We start from the raw sequence: 23,892 nt of genomic DNA, 5'->3' as shown, positions 1-23,892 counted from the left end.
ACACTAGCCTAGTGGTTTTTGGATATTTTACTGCAAATATCTTACAAATTGTACCTTTAACTCACTGTTATCCATCATTTAACAACAGCAACTGGAAGAGTTTACGGTATTTCAAAACTTATATATGTAAAGTCAATGTATCATAGTTTAATCAGATGGTATTTTATATATAAATGTTGTGATTTTTTTGAATTATGATGATTAGCATGCAGTTAGTAAGTATAGCAGTAAACTAGGGGAGGGAGAGGGCTTAGTGTCATTACATTTTTTATATAAATATTTTTGTAATTAAACCTATATACAATAAATTAGTCTTGGGTTTGATGCTGCACCTAAATGTACAGTCACTCACTTTAAAAATGAAGAAGAAAACGTGCAGTGAATTTGATAAATATGTGAATAGAAAGTGTTTGCTGAAAGTCACAAATATCCAACATCTTAAAGGTGCAATGGGAGATCTTGGAAAATGCTAACATTAGCCTGATAGCACTGAAAGCGTACATCCCATCCTCCCTGCAATCTCTGTCCAAAGCCACGCCCCCTGAACGCATTTATGCTCACAGACCAGAATACCAGAGACAACCTTACTACAATAGGCTACATCAGCGGTTCCCAATTCCAGTCCATGTTCCAAAGTGAAGTTAACCCCTGCTTAGGGAGTAGGGAGCAATGAACAAGTTGTAGGGATCATATCGATTGGAACACAGTTCATTCAAGTAGCTCGAGTTGGTCATCTGAATCGCAAGACATGCAAAATATGTGCGCGAGCACTGGAATTGGGAACCACTGGGCTACATCATGTGTCATTAACCAGCGAGAAAACTTTAAAAGTACTACAATACCAGGAAGGAAGACCGGGTTGTTGATGTCTGCACAGCATGCATGAATGCACTAATGATGTATTCTGTCTACGCGAACAGGGTGCGCAGAGGTATGCAGATACATACGTTGACAGGCAGGTAGGAAAGCTATTTAAAATGCTCAGACCGATTGGACGTACATTTCTTGGTCCTACGCCTTCCACAGAATATATAAATAAAGATAAATACATTTAAACCACTTAACTTAATGATTGCTATTGAAGAGACTTTCAACCAGTATAACAAAATTTTTTTCTGAAGACAACCCCCTATTGCACCTTTAAATAAAAGTGTTTTGACAAATAAAAAGACAACTTTTGGTGGAAAAACATGACAATAAAACGCATGCACTACAACAGTCCTGAAAGTACTAATTCACATCTATTCATGTAATGTTCTGCAATCCTAAATAAGTAACCTTAAAAAAGGTAATGAGCCTAAATTAGGAGCTACATGTTAAAGCGATTTCATCACAGTCACTTCCTCTGTTACCGAATCCACGTCCTCCTTTACATCTGCCGGTTGTTTTGATAAATTTGTCTTTAAAATGTCCATGTTAATATCATGCTGGTGTAAATCTCCGGTCCACGTTTTCATATTTCATTGAAGCCCGTTCGTACTGATCCAGGATTGCACTATTTTCAAGAAGTCTACGTGACGGAGACAATGCGTGACGGGAGATGAAAAAAAAACACAGCATTGCACATTACACAGTGTGACACACACAAAATCATTCGCAAAGCACAAACATAACAAAATCATCATTAATATGAAGAAATGTGGGCGATAAATAACTCCATGACTCAATGTTTACAAGTATAATAGACAAAGTGTCACAATATCTATAGGCAGGGGCGTTGCACAAGATCCCGGGCCCTATGCATAGGCAGTCCTGATGGACCCCCCCCATGAAAATATCCAGGTAAAATAAAATATATTCCAGACTTTTCAAGGGCCTCTCTTCCTTTGGGGCCCTGGTAATCAGTACTGGTTTTACCCCCAGTCCGACGCCCCTGTCTATAGGTCAAAGTGTTTTGAAAGTTGACACAAATTTGTGTTACTTTTTTCAAATTTAAAGCTAACAAAGACATTTTTTAAAAGGATATTTCACTAAAAAGGAAGCTTTTCTTATTATTTACTCACCCTCATTGTTTATGACTTTCTTTCTTCAGTGTAACACAAAAATAACCCTTAAACAAACTTAATGGTTTACCTTGGAAACTAACTGAAATAAATACGCTGAAGTTCTAAAATGACAGAAAATTATTAATTACTAAAATTATATAAAAATGACAAAAGTACATTCAAAATAATATATATGTATAATGTATATAAATACATAATATGTATATATATATATATATATATATATATATATATATATATATATATATATATATATATCACTAAATATATACAGTACATACACAAGGTATTAGCTAATTCAAGATATTAAATACTATAACAGTATATAAATAATACTAAAATAACACTGCTGAATGATACTTTAATGGTGCTCTTTTTTTGTTATTTTGGACAAGTAAGCCAAAATATTCTTTGAAAGTTTTTTTCATGTTCCACTGAAGAAAGTCAGTTAAATAACAACAGAATTGTCATTTTTAAAAGCACTCCTGTTTTTGTTCACAAACTATAATTTGGGAATGATGGCTCAAAGTGTATGTAAGACAAGCAGAGATGGCCATCAATGAGGTATTGCGCTTTGGCTACCCCATACTTTTTATAAAATGTATGTTTTGAAATTCTTAATAAAAATCATCAAATTGATTCCATGCGCACCATGAACAGAACACGATAACATACAAAACAAATGAAAGAAAGCTAAAATGACAAGCAACATATAAAAGGATCTCACCAATAAGCAAAAATAATCACAGGTCCTAATGATGACCATCTCAATGACAATGAAGGGTTTTGACAGAACTGAAAATAAATCGTAACTGACTCAAAGTGACTAGAAAAACATTTAAATACATGAAGTTGAGTGTGTTTAAAGAGTCTTACCTTCAGATTGTCTGTTACACCCTAGTTGTGTTGTACTCAGATTCATGTTTGTTTAGAGATCCAATGAGGCAGAACCTGGAATATCATTGCTTGTATGTTTAATATCATGGGATTTGTTGCGTACGGAATTATAATGCATATTTAATTTGCTTGGGGTCTAGTTCTCTTGCATCCTGTCAGAGGAGCAATAATAATAATAATAATAAAACATGCTCAAAATTTGCATGTTCATAATAAGTTTCTCTTTTTTTACACTGAAAATTACTTCAAAAAGCTGTAAGCCATTTTCAAGAACTGGATGAATAGAGGCTCTATCTTTTTAGCAAACCTGTTTTCCTTTTTTCATGTCCTTTCTCTTGGACATGGTGAATTTATTTTGTAAAATATAAAAGTATATTTTACAAGTGTTTGGGGTCAGTAATATTTGTAAATATTTTTGAAGGAAGTCACCTATGCTCATTAAGGCTGCATTGATTTCATCAAAAAATGCAGAAAAAAGTGATATTTTGGAATATTATAACAATTATAAATAACCGTTTTCTATTTCAATATATGTAAAAAAAATAATTAATTCCTGTGATGACAAAGCTGAATTTTCAGTATCATTACTCCAGTTTTCAGTGCCACATGATTTTTTTCAGAAATCCTTCCAATATTCTGATTGGCTGCTCATTTATTATTAGCAAAAAACAAACAAAAACAAACAAACAACAACAAAAACTGATGCAGTGCTTATTGCATATTTGTATATGAAATCTTGATGCATTTTATTTCAGGAGTCCTTGGTGATTATATAAGTTAAATTATATATAACATTTTAAATGTAATTTTTGATCAGTTTAATACATACTTTCTGAATAAAAGTATTATTTTATTTTAAAAACAATTCTTACTGACCCCAAACTTTTAAACACTATTTAACCATGTCAAAATAGAAGCTGTTTTGATAATTTAAAATATAACATTCTCTCTGAAAAGTAACTTTAAAGATACAAAAAAAGTCTGTTTATCCCTCATTTCCATCTTTGTGTAGCATAGGCTATATAAAGCTGAACATTCATCTTAAGATGTCAGCTTTGTTGATAGAGAGCTGTAAACATGCAGCATGCATATTCTCTTTTCACATCGACTTTTACAAACCAAACTCTGACTGTGACTCTGAAGAGAGGATAAAAAAAGAATGGAATAAGAAAAAAAACAGCTAAAAAAAATCAATGAGAAGCTGAGTAGAGAAGCTAAAAGAAACAAAAATTGGGAATAAATCGTTCCAAAATATGCAATAAGATGATTTTTTTTCATCAAAAATCAATAGATACTGACCGCTGCACTGCTTTCTCGTGTCTGGACAGCCTGTGGCTGGTGGTGGGCACTTCCTCCAGGTCATCGTCCAGGTCACAGGCATCAGCGGCCTCTTGTGAGTAGGTGTGTCTCATTACCAGAATGTTCCTGCGGTTGGTTTGGGGAGGAAGCGGCCGCATGGGCTGCGGTGGGAGGTCCGTCAGGATGGCGGCCGTCGCCTCGCGGCCGCTCAGGTTGGTGCGGCTGCCCTTGTTGCTGGGCAGCTGCGAGGAGCCGCAGTGATGCTCGTGGATGCAGCGCGAGGAGGCGCGCCGGAGCTTGTTGTAGCTCTCAAAGTCCTCGGCCAGCTCGGCCAGGTCTGCAGAGGTGGCCGGCGCGCTGCGGAGAGTGCAGAGTTCGTAATGCGGCGGCTCCTGGAACACCTCCTGGAACATGGTGTGGTCAAAGTCCTCCCGCCTCAGGATGTACTTCTTCCGCGGCTGCTTGATTTGGACGATGACCGATACGACCAGGAGGATCAGTACGATGCAGCATGTAATGCCGATGATGGTGCCGTTGGTGTTGTTGAGGTTGTCCAGGATGTTGGCTTTCCGCTTTTCTGCAAAACACAACAGAAAGCGCAATAAATGATTACCGCAGGCATGCAATGTCATCACGGGTTACCGTTTGTTGAAACTGTTGTATCAAAGAGATTACAAACAGCACACAGAAGTAGTAAATCATTCGAATGGGAGAGCTTTGACATTTATGTAGCACAGAGAGCGTGTAACATCTGCGCTGGCTTTGGTTCAATGGAGAGGAGCGTTTGCATTCGGAGGTGCAGAAGTCTTTATGATATGTTTCCACAATTAAATTTGATGTTATTGAAATAAAACGAAACTAATTATTTAAAAATTATCTGCATATTTTCTTTGTATATATTATTTTCTTTGTATATATTATTTTATATATATATATAAATATATATATATATATATATATATATATATATATATTAATTATGTAGTAGTATTTATAGTAGCAGTGTAAAAAATTTTTTTTCTTTCTTATTGTTCATCTTGGTCTGAGGAAGATATTATATAAAGTGCATTGTATTCTAAAGATGACATATTATATGATATATGATACATGCCATTTCCGTTAAATAATTAGGCTTATATAAAGTAATTTTACTAAAACTAAAACTATTTTTTCAAATATTATCTTTGTATACTCTGCACATAATTTTCTTTGTATGTATTATTTTGTTTAACTTTGTATAAATTATTTTGTAATACTTATTGTATTATTGTAAGTTGTTTTTTATTTACTTTTTCATTTCATATTGTTCATCTTGGTTTGGAGAAAATATTAAGTACATTGAATATATGATATATAATACCGAATGTATTGTTTAAATTAAATAATGTGGCTTTTATGGTGTCATTATACTAAAACCAAAGCAAATTATTCAAATCAGGATAATTATACTACTAATAATAAATAATAATACAAATTATTTCGTAATATTTACTTTGTATTTTTTTTACTTCTTATTTCTTACTGTTCATCTTGGACTGGGGAAAATATTAAGCTCTGTATCACAAAGTTGACATTTATTTAAATATTAGCAATTTTTTAAATAGTAACATTTTATTTGTTTTTTTCTTTTTCTTTTTACTCATCTTTATCACTATTTTAAACTAAATAAAAATATGAGATTAATATTTCAAATCAATCTTTAGAAAGCAAAATGTTTTATAAAATGTATTTTAGTAAATGTGGTAAAGTAAAGTAAAGTTAATTAATATCTGAAACCTAAATATAAATAAAATAATTTTTTTATAGTGTTTTTTCATCTAACATTTTAAATGGACCACCAAACTGATTTTTAATTCAATTAACGTAAGTATTTATTATATCAATTAATTGATGAATTGAATTAAAACCAGAAATATTGGACAAATATCAAGGATGTTCAAAGTTTTAGGCAAGATATTTTGTTAATAAAGGAGCAAAAACAACTTTTTTATTTATTTGTATTTATTTATTTTTTAACAATTACTCTTATCTACTATTTTGGAAAAAAAATAAAATAATAATATTTGTGCTAAAACGCCTCTCCTATATCCTCTACAGAGGCTCCCGGCAAAATTCCCAACATTCAGTTAATTCAGGACAGTTTATTTGAAATATAAGCACAGATATAGCCCAACTGCACTTGCTATGATTCAAACCCAGTCTTAGTCACAGTCATTCACATATACAAATGAATTTCTAGTGGCCAGCTCACTTTTCCCAGCGGCATTACAGTGGTGTATGCAGAGTAAATCAATGAACCCCAGCTAGAGGTTTGAAGGCTTTATAACAAGGTCTTTTTTAACAGCGCAGTGTTTGTAAAACCAGTGAGATATGTATTATTTTGACTAGCTATCAAGCATGACGAGGACAAACATTAAGACAATGCTTCTCCCCAAGTATTGATTTTCATTTGGAGAAAAATATAGGCCGACATATCCATGCACATTAAGAGGAAACTGAAAAAAAAGCATGATTTACCTTTGCAGTGGTTTTCATCCCAAGGGTAGACACAGTTCTGGATTCCGTTGCACACTAGCGTGTTGTTAATACACATGTTACTGTGGCAGAAGAAAGTATCTGCCTCACAGGGAGCTGATGAGAGGAAAAATAGATAATAGATAATGCTAATGTCATATTACACTTCATTTCTTCCTGTTAATAAGATGCTGTCTATAATCTCACCCTCTGAACACAATTAATCTCATAAATCACACTGGATGTCTATCTGACGGTGTCTGTGAATCAATACAGTTCAAATTTAGAAACCCATTACTCAAACCAAACCAAATCAAATACTGTTGCCTTCTGCTAGGCATGAATTTTAATCCAGCTTTTCAAATATGCATGGAAACAAGTCTGTAGAAGCAGCACAGATATTTTGTAATATTTCTATTAATATCATTCTGCTTTAATAACCCAAAGAAGGGGTCCATGTAAACATAAACAGTGAATTCAAATTCTTAAAGGGAGAGTTCACCCAAAAATGAAAATTCTGTCATCATTTATTCACGCTCAAGTGATAGAAGCATGAGTTTATTTCTTCTGTCGAACACACAAGAAGATCTTTTGAGGAATGTTGGTAACCAAACAGCTGCTGGTAGCCATTGACTTCCATAGTATGGAAAAAAATATGAAAAAGTCAAAGAATACCATGTTTGGTTACAAAAAAAACAAACAAACAAAAAAAAAAAAAATCATACAGGTTAGAAACAACACGAGGGTAAGTAAATGATGACAAAATTGTAATTTATAGGTGAACTATCCCTTTAATACATGTAATTTTTTTAGATCATTTCACAAGTTTCTGCTAATTGCCTATAGATGTACTTAAAGGGATAGTTCACCCAAAAATTTAAATACTGTCGTTAATTACTCATCCTCATGTCATTCCAAATCCGTAAAAACTTTGTTCTTCTTCGGAATACAAATTAAGATTGAATTGAAAATTACAGTTGAACCACTGATGTCACATGGACTATTTCAATGATGTCCTTACTAACTTTCTGGGCCTTGAAAGTGTCAGTTGCATTGCTGTCTATGGAGGGGCAGAAAGCTCTTGGATTTCATCAAAAATATATTAATTTGTGTTCTGAAGATGAACGGAGGTCTTACAGGTTTGGAACAACATGAAGGTGAGTAATTAAAGACAGAATTCACATTTTTGGGTGAACCATCCTTTTAAAGCAGGCACAAACTGCAAGTACTTTAATATTTCCAAAAGTGCTAATATCACTCAAGATCAAGGAAGATGAATCTAATATTAGTGTTATATGTTAAAAAATATATTGGGGTGGGTGTTCAGTCTCTTCATTTTGAGTTGAAAAATGAATGAATGTCTCATCATGAAATGATAAATGAGAAAGTATTCATAAAAAGAACCACTCGTAACATTTACAACATTTACACTATCAGCAGACTCAATTAAAGCCAAGGTGACTCTCGAAAGGGGTGGAGCTTCGATCACCACGCATACATAAGTACCTCCCACGCCCACCAATGTGTGGCCATTTCCCACATTCCTCACTTGGCATGCTTATTTTGCAGTCTGCAGAAGACATAGATCACCCAGTTGGTACAGAAAACCCCTAAAATAACACACTTCAAAGTTGACTGGATGTACCTTGTGGATTTATTAATGACTGTATTCCTGAGCTGTTCCTAGGTGAGAAATAACACCGTAAATTAGGATGAGTCATCATTCCAGCAGTTCTGTCCTCAGGACTCTCGACTTCACTTTCTGATTCAGTTTCACTTTCCACCACAAGGAAGCGCTGCAGGCCTGTACTTTTCCTATGTAAGTCACTAAATAAGACTGGACTTTATTTAAAGGTGATTCAACCTCCATAGATTATTCATTTCTTGAGACAGTGTGGTGGAGCCAGGATGTTTTCAGAGGGGTGGCCAGGGAGGGGCCAGCAACCAGTCTGGGGTAGCACAGAAATCTTCATTATTTCAATATAAAAATGTGTTTAACTATAATGTACCGGACTGTTTTAGTGCCTAAAACACAACTGAGTACAATTAATTTCTACTTAACTCTAATTGAGATATTTGTGAATTAGATAAAGTAATACTGAGTGAATATGACCATTTTTGTATTATTCCTCACCTCCAGGTGTTTTAATAAAGGAGCTCACTATAGCTTTATTGCTCAGCTTCTCAAAACTCCCAAATGCTTGCTCTCCAACATTGCATACTCACTCATGAATGAAACATGCAGATAGTGATAAAAATGTGGAAAAGGCAGGAAGTCAACAGTAGACGTAAATAAAGTAGACAATTTATTTTATGGATTTAAATGGTTTCATGTTCCCATTTTTAAGTGCACAGTGCTCACAATTATTTGTGCATTAAATTACATATAAAAATACATATCAGCTTGTGCCTTTTATTGTATTCTCGAACTGCAGAAAATATTTTAGTACATGCATTTGAGAGACGTTCTTGTGTGCTGCATATAAATGCACAGTTTGCAGCTTTACTCCCCTTTTTTTTGGTAATTTCATGACTTAGATGATGACAGAACTAGGTATGTATGTTCACAGTTTCTTGTGTGGGCCATCTGTGATGATGTGATATAGAGCGTGCACCACATATTCGTGTACTGTTGAAGAGTGTGCGCCGTGAGCACAGTAAAACGGCTGATTAGACTGCAAAGTGTGTTTTACATACATGTAGTCTAATAAAATCTCTTCAGACCACAGTTCACAATTGTTTTACTGAAGCTCATTTGATTGCTGTAGCTTTTCTGTGCTTCCACATCTTAATAAATGCATTTCTTTTCAAGACAAAAAAGGCAACAATTTGTCTCCTCTGTGTCTCTCTGCATCACTGTAGCACCATTTTGGAGATTATGAGCTGAACGCAGGCAGTGTACGCTCTTCTGTGTCAGCCAGAAGAGCGTACACTTGACTTTTCATTTATACATACATATACATACATAAATACATATATATATATGATTAAGGATTTTATTTTATTAAAACATTATTTCAATAAAATAGAAAGAAAATGTTGTCAACAGAATAACATGATTAAATTTGGTAAAAGTAAAAAAATATATACATATTATTATATATATTATATATATACAATTATATATATATATATATATATATATATATATATATATATATATATATATATATATATATATATATATATATATATATATATAGCAGTGTGTGAATGAATACATTTTGATTCGAATCCACTAAATCATTCATCTTAAAACATAATATACTTCTGTAGTAGGGCAAACACATTCAGTTTGATTAATTTAAAGGTATTGGGCAAGACACTTTTCAGAGGATGGTGGTTTCCCCTGTTCAGCTGCTGAGTCGAGCAAACCAGAGGGAGAGAGGCAGTGCATAAGTAAGTGCCTGAACAAGTTATGCAGGGGTTACCCGGGCAACCGCACATCCTGTGTTCATTCACTGGATAGGGCTGCACAGAGGACACTGGGCTCCTACACAAATCCACCTATCGCCATTGACGAGACTGACGCAGGCGCGCAGCTGCCACTTTCTGTCTCAGACAGAGCATTTTGTGTTTTCTGCACCCTCAAGGGCCTCAGAAAAAAAAACTGAAAAAAGACTCATTCCCTCAACCATTCTTCTCCTTCATGCTTCAGGACATCCGCCTCTCTCTTTAAACACACACTAATGTCCATTAAAGCCCTGCAATCAATCAGAGCAAGTGGACGCTTTAGTCTCGAATTGGGCACAAAATTGCTCATTTGCTATTCCTGAAGCCAGGGGTTTTCAAACTTTTCAAAAACAAGGACCCTCAAATATGATGACTGCCTTGCAAGAAATAATAATAATAATAAAAAGAAATTGTATAAAAAAAATGCAAAAATATATTATGGAAACATAAAATAATAAAAATACAAAAATCTACTGTTTCCATACTAAAGAAAAAAAAATTAAACATTCATTAATTTTTTAATTAATTATTTTTATTAATATTAATTATTTTAGAATCTAAATTTAATTTTTATTTTCTTGCAGCCCAGAAATTTCTTGACTTGCAGCCCCCTGCAGTTTGAGAACTGAAAAATGATATTGAAATAATACTATTGCAATAATGATATACAAAATGATCTGCTTCCAAGATGAAATAAATTACAAAAGTTTTAATACATTTAAATGTAGTTATTATATGTTAAAAAAATAAAATAGGAAGTAAATGTTGTCAATAGAATAATATGATTAAATTTGGTAAAAGTAAAAAAACAAAACAAAAAAAACAATAATAAGAACAAACTGACAATATGTAAAAATGTTGTATTTTATTTAAATAAATATTTAAATCAAATATAAAAAGGATTAGTTCTAATAGTTAAAACCAAATCTGCAAATTAAAAACCAAATTTACATTAAATTTTTTTCATTCAAATCAACATTTTTCATTGATATATTAATTACTGTCCTTCCATCCCCCTGGAGTCCCGAAACCCCAGTTCAGAAAATTATTGAATACATATATATATATATATATATATATATATATATAGCCCACCAATATCTATATCTTAAGTGCACAGATTATGGCTGCTGGTTTGGGCATGGCACAATGAGGATGGTGGCATCATTTCCTCTTAATCTTTTACCCATTGGCATGGTGTGATTAGGCTGGGGTTGTTTTTAGGGGCCACTTGGACCAGACAAATGGAGACGGGCCGTCACAGGAACAGCTGTGGGACCATTACAAAGAAAGGCGTTTGATGCCGGCAATGCACACTAATGATGAGTGTGCTAAAAGCCCAACATTAAACCCTCATTTTGTCATCCTATATCCCCCTCTCTCTCTCAGCACTTCCTCTCATAGCCAGACACTCAATCTTTATTGTTCCTCTCCTGTTCCTCCTTTCTCACAATACTTCATCCACTTTTAGAGCACCCATCCTTCATGTTACTTCTTTTTACTTTCTCTCCTCCTCCATTACGCTTTATAGTGCCTGACTCTGCTAGTGGTGTCACCCGGAGAGATGCGACCCCGACCGTGCAGGACCACCCAATCAAAGACACCCGGGTGGCGGGGCATTACCACAGCCCCCATGCTTCCTTGAAAATGCCCTGTCCCTGCAAGAAACAGCTAATCACTTAAATGAATAATCCTGTGGTTCTGTGCATCTGTGGTCTCACCTGCAGCCCATATGTTTTTATAAAGGCTCTTTAGCAGAAGAAACAGGGGATCAGGTGATCTTTATATTCGACATGTGAAGGTATGCAGCAGATTTTACAATGCTACAACGTAATGTTCCCGTGTTAAATAAATAACAAAGAGTTTATCTGTCTCATTTCGAAAACCTTTCTTTCCATGACTTAGACAGGACGAGGACGAGACAACACTGACAACACTAACTCTGATTATATCAATATGCCATTGATGAATAAAGATGAGCCTAAAATGTAGTTTAAAAAAAATAAAAACTCTGATATCCAAAATTGCTCTATATTTTCTTTAACAAAAAGAGAAGAAATAATATAGACCTCCATAATTTTTCATGCTTGGGGTTGCCTCTTGTAAAGTTTAAATCCCCCTACAAGAGCTTCTCTCTTAAAGGCATACAGTAACGCAACATGAAAATTCTGTCATCATGCCCTCACCCTAATGTTGTTCCAAACCTGTATGAGTTTATTTCTTCAGTTGGGCATAAAAAATATATTTTGAAGAATGTTGGTGACCAAACAGTTGATGGTAGAAAGAAACTTGGAACTATTAATTTAATAATATAAAATATTTATTTAAAAGACATATTTTCTGCCCTGTTTTTACTTTATCTTCACAACCTGGCAACAATTCTCTCTTAAAAAAAGAAAAGAAAACACTGATGTTCTGAAAATATAATCTCCATTGAGATATTCTAATCTAATTAAAGTATTATACAGCAAGTTTGTGTTCCTTCACACTGTTGTTTGCTTATTTATTTATTTATTTTGCAACTAAATCTGCCATTAGGGCCGTATAAGATTACATACAAAATAACATAAAACTGTTTATGTAAACACTCAACTTTCCAAATTATATTTGCATATAGGTTATTACAATTTTCTTTTCAGACATCTGTTTCTAGTCACATTCAAATTGGTTGTCATAGTAACGACACTAATTTGTGGAGACTCAGCACATTGTGATTTAAACTAATCTGAATGCATTATTTGCAAATTGACTGTTAGGATAAACATTTTGTACATTTTATTATCTGTAATACCATTATAGCCACTGCACTGTAAAAAATAATTCTGTGGCTTAGTAAATATAACAGAAATGTTTAATTTTATTAACTTAATAAAATCTCTAAATATCGTGTACTTGATTGTTTGAGTTAAACATACCAAAATAATTGAGTAAAAATCCAACAGTTCATTTTATCTAAAATTTACAGATATATTTAAGTTGTTTTCAATAAAATTATTTAGTATTTGACTAACCAATTATTTCTTTATAATATACTTAATATATTTGTGAAATATATGACTATTATATAAATAATAGTTAAACTTTTACAGGCATCCACACTGTAAAAAGTTTAACTATTATTTACTCAATTTTATTGGTGAAACATTTTTACACTCAAAAAAATTTAGTTAATTTTAAAGCTGCGAAATCAATGAAATATAATATATATAAGTAAAAAAATTAAGTAAATCTGAGTAACTGCATCTGGTACATTAACAAATAAAATTGAGTAGAAATAATTTAACATTTAAACATTTAAAAACAATATTTATGAGTTATATTAACTGTTTTTATTAATGAGTAATATTAACTTTTTATTTTCTCTAAACCTTTGTAAAATAGTACTCCACACAACCACCAGTATACATGACATTGTCCTTTATTGTCAATGAGTACAGCAATACGGCACATTTTACACTGTATATACAATATTGCTTACATTTAAACTCATTTAACAAACATTTTATAAGTAAAAATTAAATATTTAAAAATTCAGGTAGCCTAATTCAAGTGTAATCAAATCAACCCAATATCCACCGGATCAGCGCTGGTCCTCGTGCTGGAGACGGACTCGCCTCTGCGGGTGAACTTTGAACTTCATACCGCCGTGCTGCGTTTCACTCACAGCCGATAGATACTGCGAGTGATTGACATAACCTGTCAATAAACAAACAGTGACAGTTCTGAGGACATTTTATCATCCAAATGATAATAATTATATTTATTATCATTAGGAATAAAGTCGTGTTTATGCAAAGCGTTTCAATCATGCAAAAAGACAGGCGCGACTCTCGTTTAGGTGTCGAATTACGCCTCTGTATGTTGTTTTGCATTAAATATGATTTAAAGCACAGTAAAGATTAAATCTTTTATAGAAAAAATAAAACATACACAAACCTGAATTTCACAGAGGAAATGCACCAAATCTGCGACGCTGAGAAGAGAGCTGTTGTCTGGAGACTGGAGAGTTCAAACTGCCCGTGCTCACTGACTCAACCAACCGTCGAGTTGTCGTCACGTCAGAGGGTGGGGGAGGGGTGCATTGTTTTAATTGAGTAAACTTACTCAAATTTTAAGAGTGTGTTAAATATATTAATAATATTTTTGTTTCTTGAAACAGATCAGTTTAATTCAACATTCTCAAATATTTTGATAGAAATTTCACAAATATATTAAGTATATTATAAAGAAATAATTGGTTAGTCAAATACTAAATAATTTTATTGAAAACAACTTAAATATATCTGTAAATTTTAGATTAAATGAACTGTTGGATTTTTACTCAATTATTTTGGTATGTTTAACTCAAACAATCAAGTACACGATATTCAGAGATTTTATTAAGTTAATAAAGTAAAAGAATTCTGTAATATTAACTAAGCCACAGAATTATTTTTTACAGTGAATGCAACAATCCCTATTTTCTAAGAAATTGTCATCATCATAAATACATTTTTATTCCATTTGGATTTGGATACATGTTTAAATATTATCAGTGGCTACTTTTTGTCTTTCTCAGTTTTTTTTAATTGTTTTATCAGTTATTGCATTATTTCAGTCAAATATAAAACCCTTTGTTACCTCACATTACATATAAAAACATCAATGGCATAAAAGTAATCAGAATGCAGCTACTTGTTCCTTTGTTACTCATTGATGCTTGAACTTTCCCTTTAAATAACACGACACTCTGCCCTCTATGTGTATGATGCTGCTTCCATTAAGCACTGATGGAAGTGAATTAATTGATTCAGCATTTTGACACTTCGGTAAGGATGCATTTAATTCAACAAAGCCATTTAATAAAGGGTGCATTTGATCTTGAGAATTGAGAAATTTACTACACCAATATTTTTTAATTCGCTGTTAAAAATTTGTTGGGAATATTACACAACACAATGATCCTTGCAATGGCACAAAAATGCAAACATTTTGGACCGATTTCACAACATGATTTCTTGACATTAAAATACTGATTTTGTGCACTTTTTATTGCACCAATATTTTAAATTTGCCTTTGAACTTGGCTTTATTGCATGGCCAAAAAAAAGCCTTACCTTGACAAACCCCTGACAGAAACCATTGATCTAATGATGTTGTTGAGTGCTACAAATGCGAACTTTGCATGCAACAACCAGACAGCAATTGACAGCACTCTGATACAATGGCATACAGGCATCATCAGAATGACAGTACCATAGGATCCAGTGGGGCTGCACCCAATAATACTTCAGATTGGCCGTGCCACTCATCACAACCCTGCTCAAATATAGCACCAGTACATGTGCTCATTGGTGCCCCCTTCTTCTGGTGGCACCCTAAGCGACCACCTAGCTTGCCTATGCCTAGAAATGGTTCTGTCTGCCATCAAACATTTTCATTGATGAACTGTAATGAATCCAATTGTGGATCTTAACTTTACTGTTTGCGATTGCGGTTGCTGAATAAATGCACTTACGTAACAAATGCTCCACAATAAAAAGTCAGGTTTGGAACAACACAAGGGGGAGTAAATGGTGACAAAAGTTTCATTTTTGGGTGAACTATCCCTTTAAACTTCAGTTTCTGTTGATGGCTGTGTGGGTTCACCAGCTCCCAACCTGCATAAACCAGTATAAACCAGTTTAGTCAGCAGGGTTATGCAATATTTATAGTGTGATTGCGGCTCAAATCACTGGCAGGATGTGACCAGCTAAATAGATGGCCTGTTTACCTTTAATGGACACATGGATGAGCTGTTTTCATTTTCCCAGTCCTGCTCGGTTAGCGTTCTGTCAGGTATGAATGTGCTCGTGCAAATGAGAGTGAGAGAGTGTGTTTTATAAGCCAGTATTCATAAAACAGGGAATGAGTGCTGAAGTTTTCTATAAAAATGTACACATGGGTGTAAACCCAACCTTGCTGTGGGGTGAGGCGGGCTTCATGTAAATTGTCAAGAAATGTCTACAGTGTAGGTCTTATTTCAACCCAAAACCAAAGGGGAAATATATTTCTCAGAATTGCATGATATAAACTCAATTGTGAGAAAAAAAACCCCTCAGAATTCTGCAGTTATGAGAACTAAAGTCAGAATTGCAAGATATAAACTCACAATTCACATGACAACTTTTTCTCAGAACTGAGAATTTCTATCTTGCAATTCTGACTTTTTAACACAATTGCCAGTTATTAAGACATAATTGTACCTCACACTTCACAATTCTGAAAACATATCAGTCTTGCTGCCCCCTCAGAATGGGACTTTATAACTCACAATTGTGAATTTATATCTCACAATACTGAAAAAGGTCAGAATTGCAAGACACAAACTCATTTTAGTATTGCGAGTTTTTATCTTTATATAGAATATTTATGACTTTAAAACTCGCATTTGTGAGCTTATATTAGGCAATTCTGAGAAGAAAATTAGAACTGCAAATTTATGTCTCACAATTCTAATAAAAGTTTGTATCACACAATTATTTTTATTTAGTGAATAAATTAATTCCACATATAATTTATATCATTGTAATATGATGGTTTGGTCTGGAAATCTTTCTTATTATTACCAATGTAGAAAATATTGGTGCTGCTTAATACTTCTGTGGAAACCATGATATTTTGGTTACCTTTTTTTTTTTAAGGATGCATTAAATTGATCAAAAGATATTTATAACGTTACAAAAGATTTCTATTAGAAATAACTGCTGTTTTTTTTTTTTTTTTGAATTTTCAATTCAACAAAGTATCTTGAAAAATGTATAATAGTTTCCACAAAACATTGATAATAACAAGAAATGTTTATTGAGCACAAAATAAGCATATTAGAATGATTTCTGACAGATCACGCAACAATAAAGACTAGAGTAATGATGCTAAAAGTTTTGCCTCACAGGAATAAATAACATTTTAAAATATATTTAAATCATAAACAATAATTTTAAATTGTCATAATATTTGTGACCCTGGACCACAAAACCAGACATAAGTAGCACGGGTATATTTGTAGAATTAGCCATTATACTGTATGGGTCAAAATGATAGATTTTTCTTTTATGCTAAAAATCATTAGGATATTAAATAAAGATCAAATTCTATGAAGATATTTTGTAGATCTCCTACCGTAAATATATCAAAACCTCATTTTTGATTAGTAAAATGCATTTCATAGGACAACTTTAAAGGTGCTATTCTCAGTATTTCGAGTTTTTTTTTTTTGCACCCTCTAAGTCCAGATTTTCAAATAGCTGTATCTCTGTTTTTTTTTCTTTCATAAGATTCACACAGCATACAATATAATATGTACATAATAAACACACACGAGGTTTGGATAGGAGAGCCGTAATAGCAGAGAGTGTGTTTGTGTGTGTGAATGACTTACGCTCTTGGAAGGTAGTGAAGAGTATCCGGAAGCGACTCTTTCGGCTTCCCTCATCGGCCCACATCCGGACCACGCCCAGCGCGGACACCAGCATGACGTCATTGGCCACCGTGCTGCAGAATTTATTCCTCAGGTCTTCTACTGAGCTGCTGCCATCGTACACCGCCACAAAATTACGCTTACACTCGTTGGAGTTCTGCATCTCATAGTCTAGGAAACGCAAGTAGATCTAAGAGAGAGAGAGAGAAAAAGAGTGAAACAGACTCTCACATCCATTGAAAATCTATTACTTCTAACACACTAAGAACTCGATTTCCACAAAGAAAATGGACACTTCTGTTAGAAATTATCTTTTTTTTTTGTCTTCTTCAGTGGTTTCAATGCACACATCCCAACTGTCATATCAGTGACATCTAGATTACCTGGTAAACTGTGTTTGCTTTAACAACAGATCTCTGTAGTCAGAAAAAGCCTCAGATTGATGATAATTGCACAGAAAGAGTACAAAAACAAGAACACAGAAGGTTATGTTTGAAATTCAGCGCATACACAGAATTGATAGGTTTCAAAAAGTTGAGCTCTCAAAGCATGGCAATAAACTACATCCACTCACACCAGCTCCTTTGGGCTCTCTAAAAACCAGAGAGGTGTTAGAGCAGACCATCTGTTCTCTTCTTACTCAATCTAACCCTAATCAAGCTTACTTCACACCTCTCCTTACCCAGACTCCCATTTACACCATTTGAAATATTAGAAAATTCGGTCATCATTTATTTACCCTCATGTCTTTCCAAACATCCAAGACTTTCTTCATTGCAAAACAAAAGATGAATTTTTGAAGAAAAAAATAATAAAAATGAATAATAATAATAATAAAGCAATGATATATTGGCCACTTTTTAAATATAAGGAGAGGAAATTAAGATTTTAGCTGTCAACTTGCGTCCAAAATGATAGAAAAAAAGGTATTAGAAATGTTCTATGATTTGTACACCATATTCCAATACTAATTAAAGTATTTTTTTAAATGCATTATGAACATTGTGCGCTTGTAATTTTTTATCTAAATGTTATAAGTTGACCTCCTTGTCAAATGACACACTTCTCCAATCATTTTGTCCTCAAAACCCTGTCCTTTTCTTGTAGTCAACTGTAGGCTCACATTTAGATGCCTGCATCCAATCAACAACCGATTCATATGATATAACCAAGTCCCTTTCCTACATTTTCTTTTTTAATAATAATGTAAATGCATCACAATAAAGAAGAATATATATAATATATATCATTACTATTTGTGTTCCACAGAAAGTCTGTCAAACAGTTTTGGTTTGACATCAGGGTGAATCAATTTTAATTTGGAGGTGTACTTTTCCTACAAATACACTGCTAGAATGACCCTCATCATCATAAACCAAGTAACACTATTTGACAAATCTGACAGAATCAAAACTTCCAAATATTAGCACAGAGTGTTCTTCTCCCAGCGGTTGGAGTTGAGGTGATTTTACATTTAATGGTCACTGGGTGTTGCATTATGACAAGTAAATAAAGCACCCCAGTTCAACAAGTGAGCAAAGGCTAGTTTGCATTTAGTTCAGCACATTTCCACTGTTATAGGGGACCGATCAGTGTGCCATTCCAGCACACATTTGTCCTTGCCTCGCCACAATATGCTCATATCTACAATATAAGAAATGAACTAGTGACACCGCAGTCTTTCTGGCATGCTGTGTTGTATATCTCTCATCATCAGCAAAACAGGGGGCATCACTTATACCCACACTGTACATAAAACCCCACTTAATGAACCACATCTATAGACAAATGAAACATACAGTATAAGGCTTTCCAATTCCCTCAGATAATCACATGAAGATGATAGGAGACTCACTACAGTATGTACCAGCTTGTTAAAACTTGTTAGGCACAATTTACTAGGAGGATTATAAGGAATGTGCGAGACGGTGATTAGACAGAAATTATTATATAAGGCATTAAAGGAGCATTGTGTAGGTTTTGAAATTTCTAACCGTTACTGACACCAGTGGTTGTTAGAGGAACTGCAGCCAGTCTCATGCTCGCTCTCAGTGCGCACGCTCTTTTTTTTTTTTTTTTTTTTTACGAGGAGTGTCCGTGGGTGTCTGAACTGTGCTGGAGGCTGGTCGCTTCTTTCCATCCGCAGAGTCCATTTGAAAACACTATTGCCGCTGCTTACTATAATGGCTGGCGTGCCGTACGGTTGTAAGCCCAAGTAGATGAGAAAGCGCATGACGTCACATTTTGTGAATTTTCACGCCAATTTGGGCCTGACTCCTCCACACACAATTGAGCCTACAGGCTGATAGAGGCAACTGTGGTGGACAGCCGAGGTGTCAATGTTTTTTTTACATCATGGATGGCTCATACATGTACAAATGAAAACTCTATCTTAAAGATTTTTTTTTAAGTAAAAACCTCCACATAGCTCCTTTAAGGAACCCGATTGGTTATTAAGACAGACTTTCCTAATAATCTAACAACCTTAGGGTAGCTAAAAGCAAAATCCAGAAACTGTTCCTGAAAGTACATTCACTGACAGCTGAGTGGTCAATCGCTAACACTGCCTATAAACCCTAAGGTCGAAGAATATATAATGTGACAAAATCAAATATTTAATCAAAAGATTCGGGCTGGCCTTATATTATACAGTCTTATCTTTGCACTCTAATTAGTGGTGCTTGCTATTCCTCTTCATTTTTATATTTTCCACCAAAAATTTGAGACATATCTCATTCAACACCCTCTCTGCTACAAACAGAAAAAAGTGATCAGACACACAGTTTCCACAAATCAAAACGAAACACACATGAAAAAAAAAAATAATAATAACAAGAAACATTTGAAGAACTGTATACAATTTTTAACTTTAAACCTATTTTATTGTTTTATTAAATACTAATAAAACAATAATAGAGCTCCCCAATACCGTGTATCAATATGAATAATTTTCTCTGACTGTACCTATAGTGTTTAATAAAAATAGTCAATTAATTTTGATTTATCTTCAGTCTTTAGAAAATATTTACTGTAAAATATCTAATAAATGATCAAAAAATGTGTCGATGAAATGAAAACTCACATTTCTTCAGGAAATGTAAAAATGCAGCATGTAAAAAATGTAATAACTGTATCTTGTCCCACTGAAAGCCAAAAAAAGAGGATCCCGATTACTTTACCTGACCTTAGACATTGTGAATCAGTGAAAATGATTATGAATAGAAACCTCCTTCACCCTTCCATTTGAAACAAACCCCTCCAGACTCCAGAAGCCGGCTTGACTCTTCAAATACACTCTAATTACCCAGCAGAGTTATTGTATTTCAATAAATCAACTTTTTTTCCCTTCTACCGCTCCTCTGGAATAAATTAGTCGGGGCTGCCCGACATCGAGACGTCAACCTCTGCCCAGTTGGGGACTGCTGTCTCTTCAGGGCATGTGGATGTGTTTGAGGTGTTGTTCACATCCCCCTCTGTGCTGACTTATTTGTAGCCTGCATCCACTGATGTTCTCACCAGAGCAGAGAGACAAATCAGAAACGGTTGCAGTTCAGAATTTCTCATTTTTGGATAAATTGCTGCAAACAAACAATGATGCAATAGACCCTGCCCCCTTTTCTTTTCATATCAGACAGTAAATCAAATAAGAAACAGCAAGATGAGATGTACATGTCTGGGAGGTTATACGCTTGTGGACTTAATTGGATGAGATATATCAAGGCCTGTGAGAGATGTGGCGAGGAAAGCCATTTGAGCAACAGTAGCTGGTGTCTAGAGGAAGGCATGGCGCTTTCCCTGCCATCTGCGCTTCAAACAATCATTCCTGTGAGATTTCAGGGCCATATAAACATGACACTGATTCAGAACTGCTACAGAAAATCATTTCAATGAAACAGAGAATATAACACTTGTTTGGAGACCATATATGCACTATGATAAAAACAGCAGGACAAAAGTCATTTTAAGGCCAGCTGGTTCACTCATAGGGATGCAATAAGTATAACTATAAGGCATACAATAAGTAGTTTGGCTAATATATTATAATAGAGCTCCCCAATCCTTTTTATCAATATTAATAATTTTCTCACAGTCTGCTGTATAAATACTGGTATATCACGCAACACTGTGAAGTAGCTGGAGGAGGAAAGGTCTTCATAAATAGCGTTGTATACAAATTTACACAAACACAATCATGAGTCTCAGCACTGAAATTCTCCTTTGAGCAGTGCTGGTGGATGATAAAAATGCTTGAATAGCTGTGTGAAACTAATCGCTGTGAAAAGTACAAGGGCATATGCTTTTGATTTGTGCCTTTGGAAGGACATCAGATAGAACAACAATCAATTTCTGAAGCAGTAAATCACATTAAACACAAATATTATCACAGAGCCATGGCATAATACAGATTTTTGCTCTCCAGTCAACACTATCGCTATCTAAAGACATACAGGAAACAAAGGCAATTTATTGTGTTTAGTCATATGATTGGTTCCACAGGTAACCTAATAACTCTAAGCAAATACATCTGTTACAGCTAAAATGTTTTAGTTTTTATGCTAAAATACTTTCTTCTTTCCTGTCTAACATGCGGGGAACATTAAAAAGAAACAAAGAAGGAATTAAAGAAACAGTTTTATTTAGCAAAGACAATAAATTCAGAAAAAGAGACAAAAAATGTATCATGGTTTCCACAAAAATATTAAGCAGCATAACATGAACATGGACAATATTAAGAAATGTTGATGAGCTCCAAAGCATATTAAAATAACTTCTAAAGACAGGTGTGTAATGGCTGCTGAAAATATTTAAAATAATGCAAACTATAAAATACACTGTATTACTGTAATAGTGCTTTGAGTATGAGAAAGGATGATTAATAAAAAAAAAAATATTATTATCAAAACATGAAACAGTAATTTTAAATCATAATAATATTTCACAATATTACAGTTTTACTGTATTTGTGATCAAATAACTAAAGCCTTACCGAGAATAATGTTTTTCAAAAACATTTAAAAATCTCCAACCCAAAACAATTTTACATAGTGTATATATCCAATCAGTTGCATGTGATAATGGTCAGTTATACAGTTTAGAATATTAAAAAATATAGTTGTGGCCTAATGGTTGTGGCCTAAGAGTCGGATTCGCAATCTAAAGATTGTGAGTTCAAGTTTTGATCCAGCAGGAATTGTAGGTGTGGGGAGTGAATGTACAGTACAGTGCTCTCTCTACCCTCAATACCATTACTGAGGTGCTTTTGAGCAAGGCACCAAACCCCCAACCGCTCCCCAGGCGCCGCAGCATAAATGGCTGCCCACTGCTCTGGGTGTGTGTTCACGGTGTGTGTGTGTGTGTGTGTGTCCAGTGCTGTGTGTGTGCACTTTGCATGGGTTAAATGCAGAGCACGGATTCAGAGTATGAGTCACCATACTTAGCTGTATGTCAAGTCACTTTCACATATGTCACGTCACTTATACAAGAATATGTGGCTGCTAAGGGTGGGCGATATGACCAAAATCTTATATCACGATATGTTTAATTTTATTTTACAGTAATGATATATATCACAACATAGTTATTTTTGCTTTTAATAAGGTAATCAAATGTATAAAGCACAGCATATTGTTTACTGTGTAAATTAAACATATATTTCTTCTTATTAAAGTTACAAAAGTGATTTATTCAAGAACAGTGAGAGATTTTCTCTCATTTGTTTGAATAAACTAAATGACATATAGCAGAAATATTAGACTGCTGTCACTTTAAGAGCCGCCCAGATCCATTATACTGTTACACGTGTTTTCTTTCTCAGCTGTTTGCTTTCACTTAAGACCTAAATTACTGTGGATACAGTGTAATGAGGATATTTGCAAAGTCGGCATTTTGACATATAGAAGTGTGTGTTTATTTAATAGTTCAAGGCCTGTAAAGAGGCAAAAATAGCTCTCTGAGCATCTTTAATGTGCACGCGCCTCTTCAACAGTGCTTAGAAACAACCTCTCAAACAGCGTGCGAATATAGCAAAATGAGCTCTCTAGCAATCAGAATAAAGTCCACTTCCAGACAGCTATACAATAAAATATCCTAATGAGGGTGCATTTATTTTTTCCCATATGGAACAAAAAATAATAAAAGGGAAAAAATGAGCAGTCAGAGTTTTTATTTTTATTTTACTGCACCACTAAATGGAAAAGAAAACATTTGTCAGTATTTTGCACAGGTATAAATAATGCGACCAGACAGCTGTAAACTGCTTCCTGACAACAGTGCTTCAATTAAAAA

At 34.1% G+C, this 23,892-nt stretch overlaps 1 protein-coding gene across 2 annotated transcripts in view; it reads right to left on the bottom strand.

The window, feature by feature from the left end:
* Positions 1–761: 761 nt before the first annotated feature.
* The window catches only part of neto1l (neuropilin (NRP) and tolloid (TLL)-like 1, like), a 129,809-nt gene continuing 106,678 nt past the window's right edge, over positions 762–23,892 (bottom strand). The window contains exons 7-10 of one of the 2 annotated variants that reach the window (XM_059524526.1): positions 17,569–17,797; positions 6,720–6,833; positions 4,203–4,779; positions 762–1,510 (exon numbers count right to left, since the gene is read on the bottom strand). In XM_059524526.1, the coding sequence (XP_059380509.1) occupies positions 1,423–1,510; positions 4,203–4,779; positions 6,720–6,833; positions 17,569–17,797 (1,008 nt within the window). In that variant the 3' untranslated portion in view covers positions 762–1,422. Of the gene's footprint in view, positions 1,511–2,882; positions 2,958–4,202; positions 4,780–6,719; positions 6,834–17,568; positions 17,798–23,892 lie in introns of those variants that run through there. The other variant, XM_059524525.1, reaches the window with a different exon arrangement.

Source organism: Carassius carassius, chromosome 35 (genome assembly GCF_963082965.1).
Source record: "Carassius carassius chromosome 35, fCarCar2.1, whole genome shotgun sequence".
NCBI lineage: Eukaryota > Metazoa > Chordata > Actinopteri > Cypriniformes > Cyprinidae > Carassius > Carassius carassius.
The sequence above is the reverse complement of the archived record's forward strand: the minus strand, read 5'-3'. Positions and strand labels throughout refer to the sequence as shown.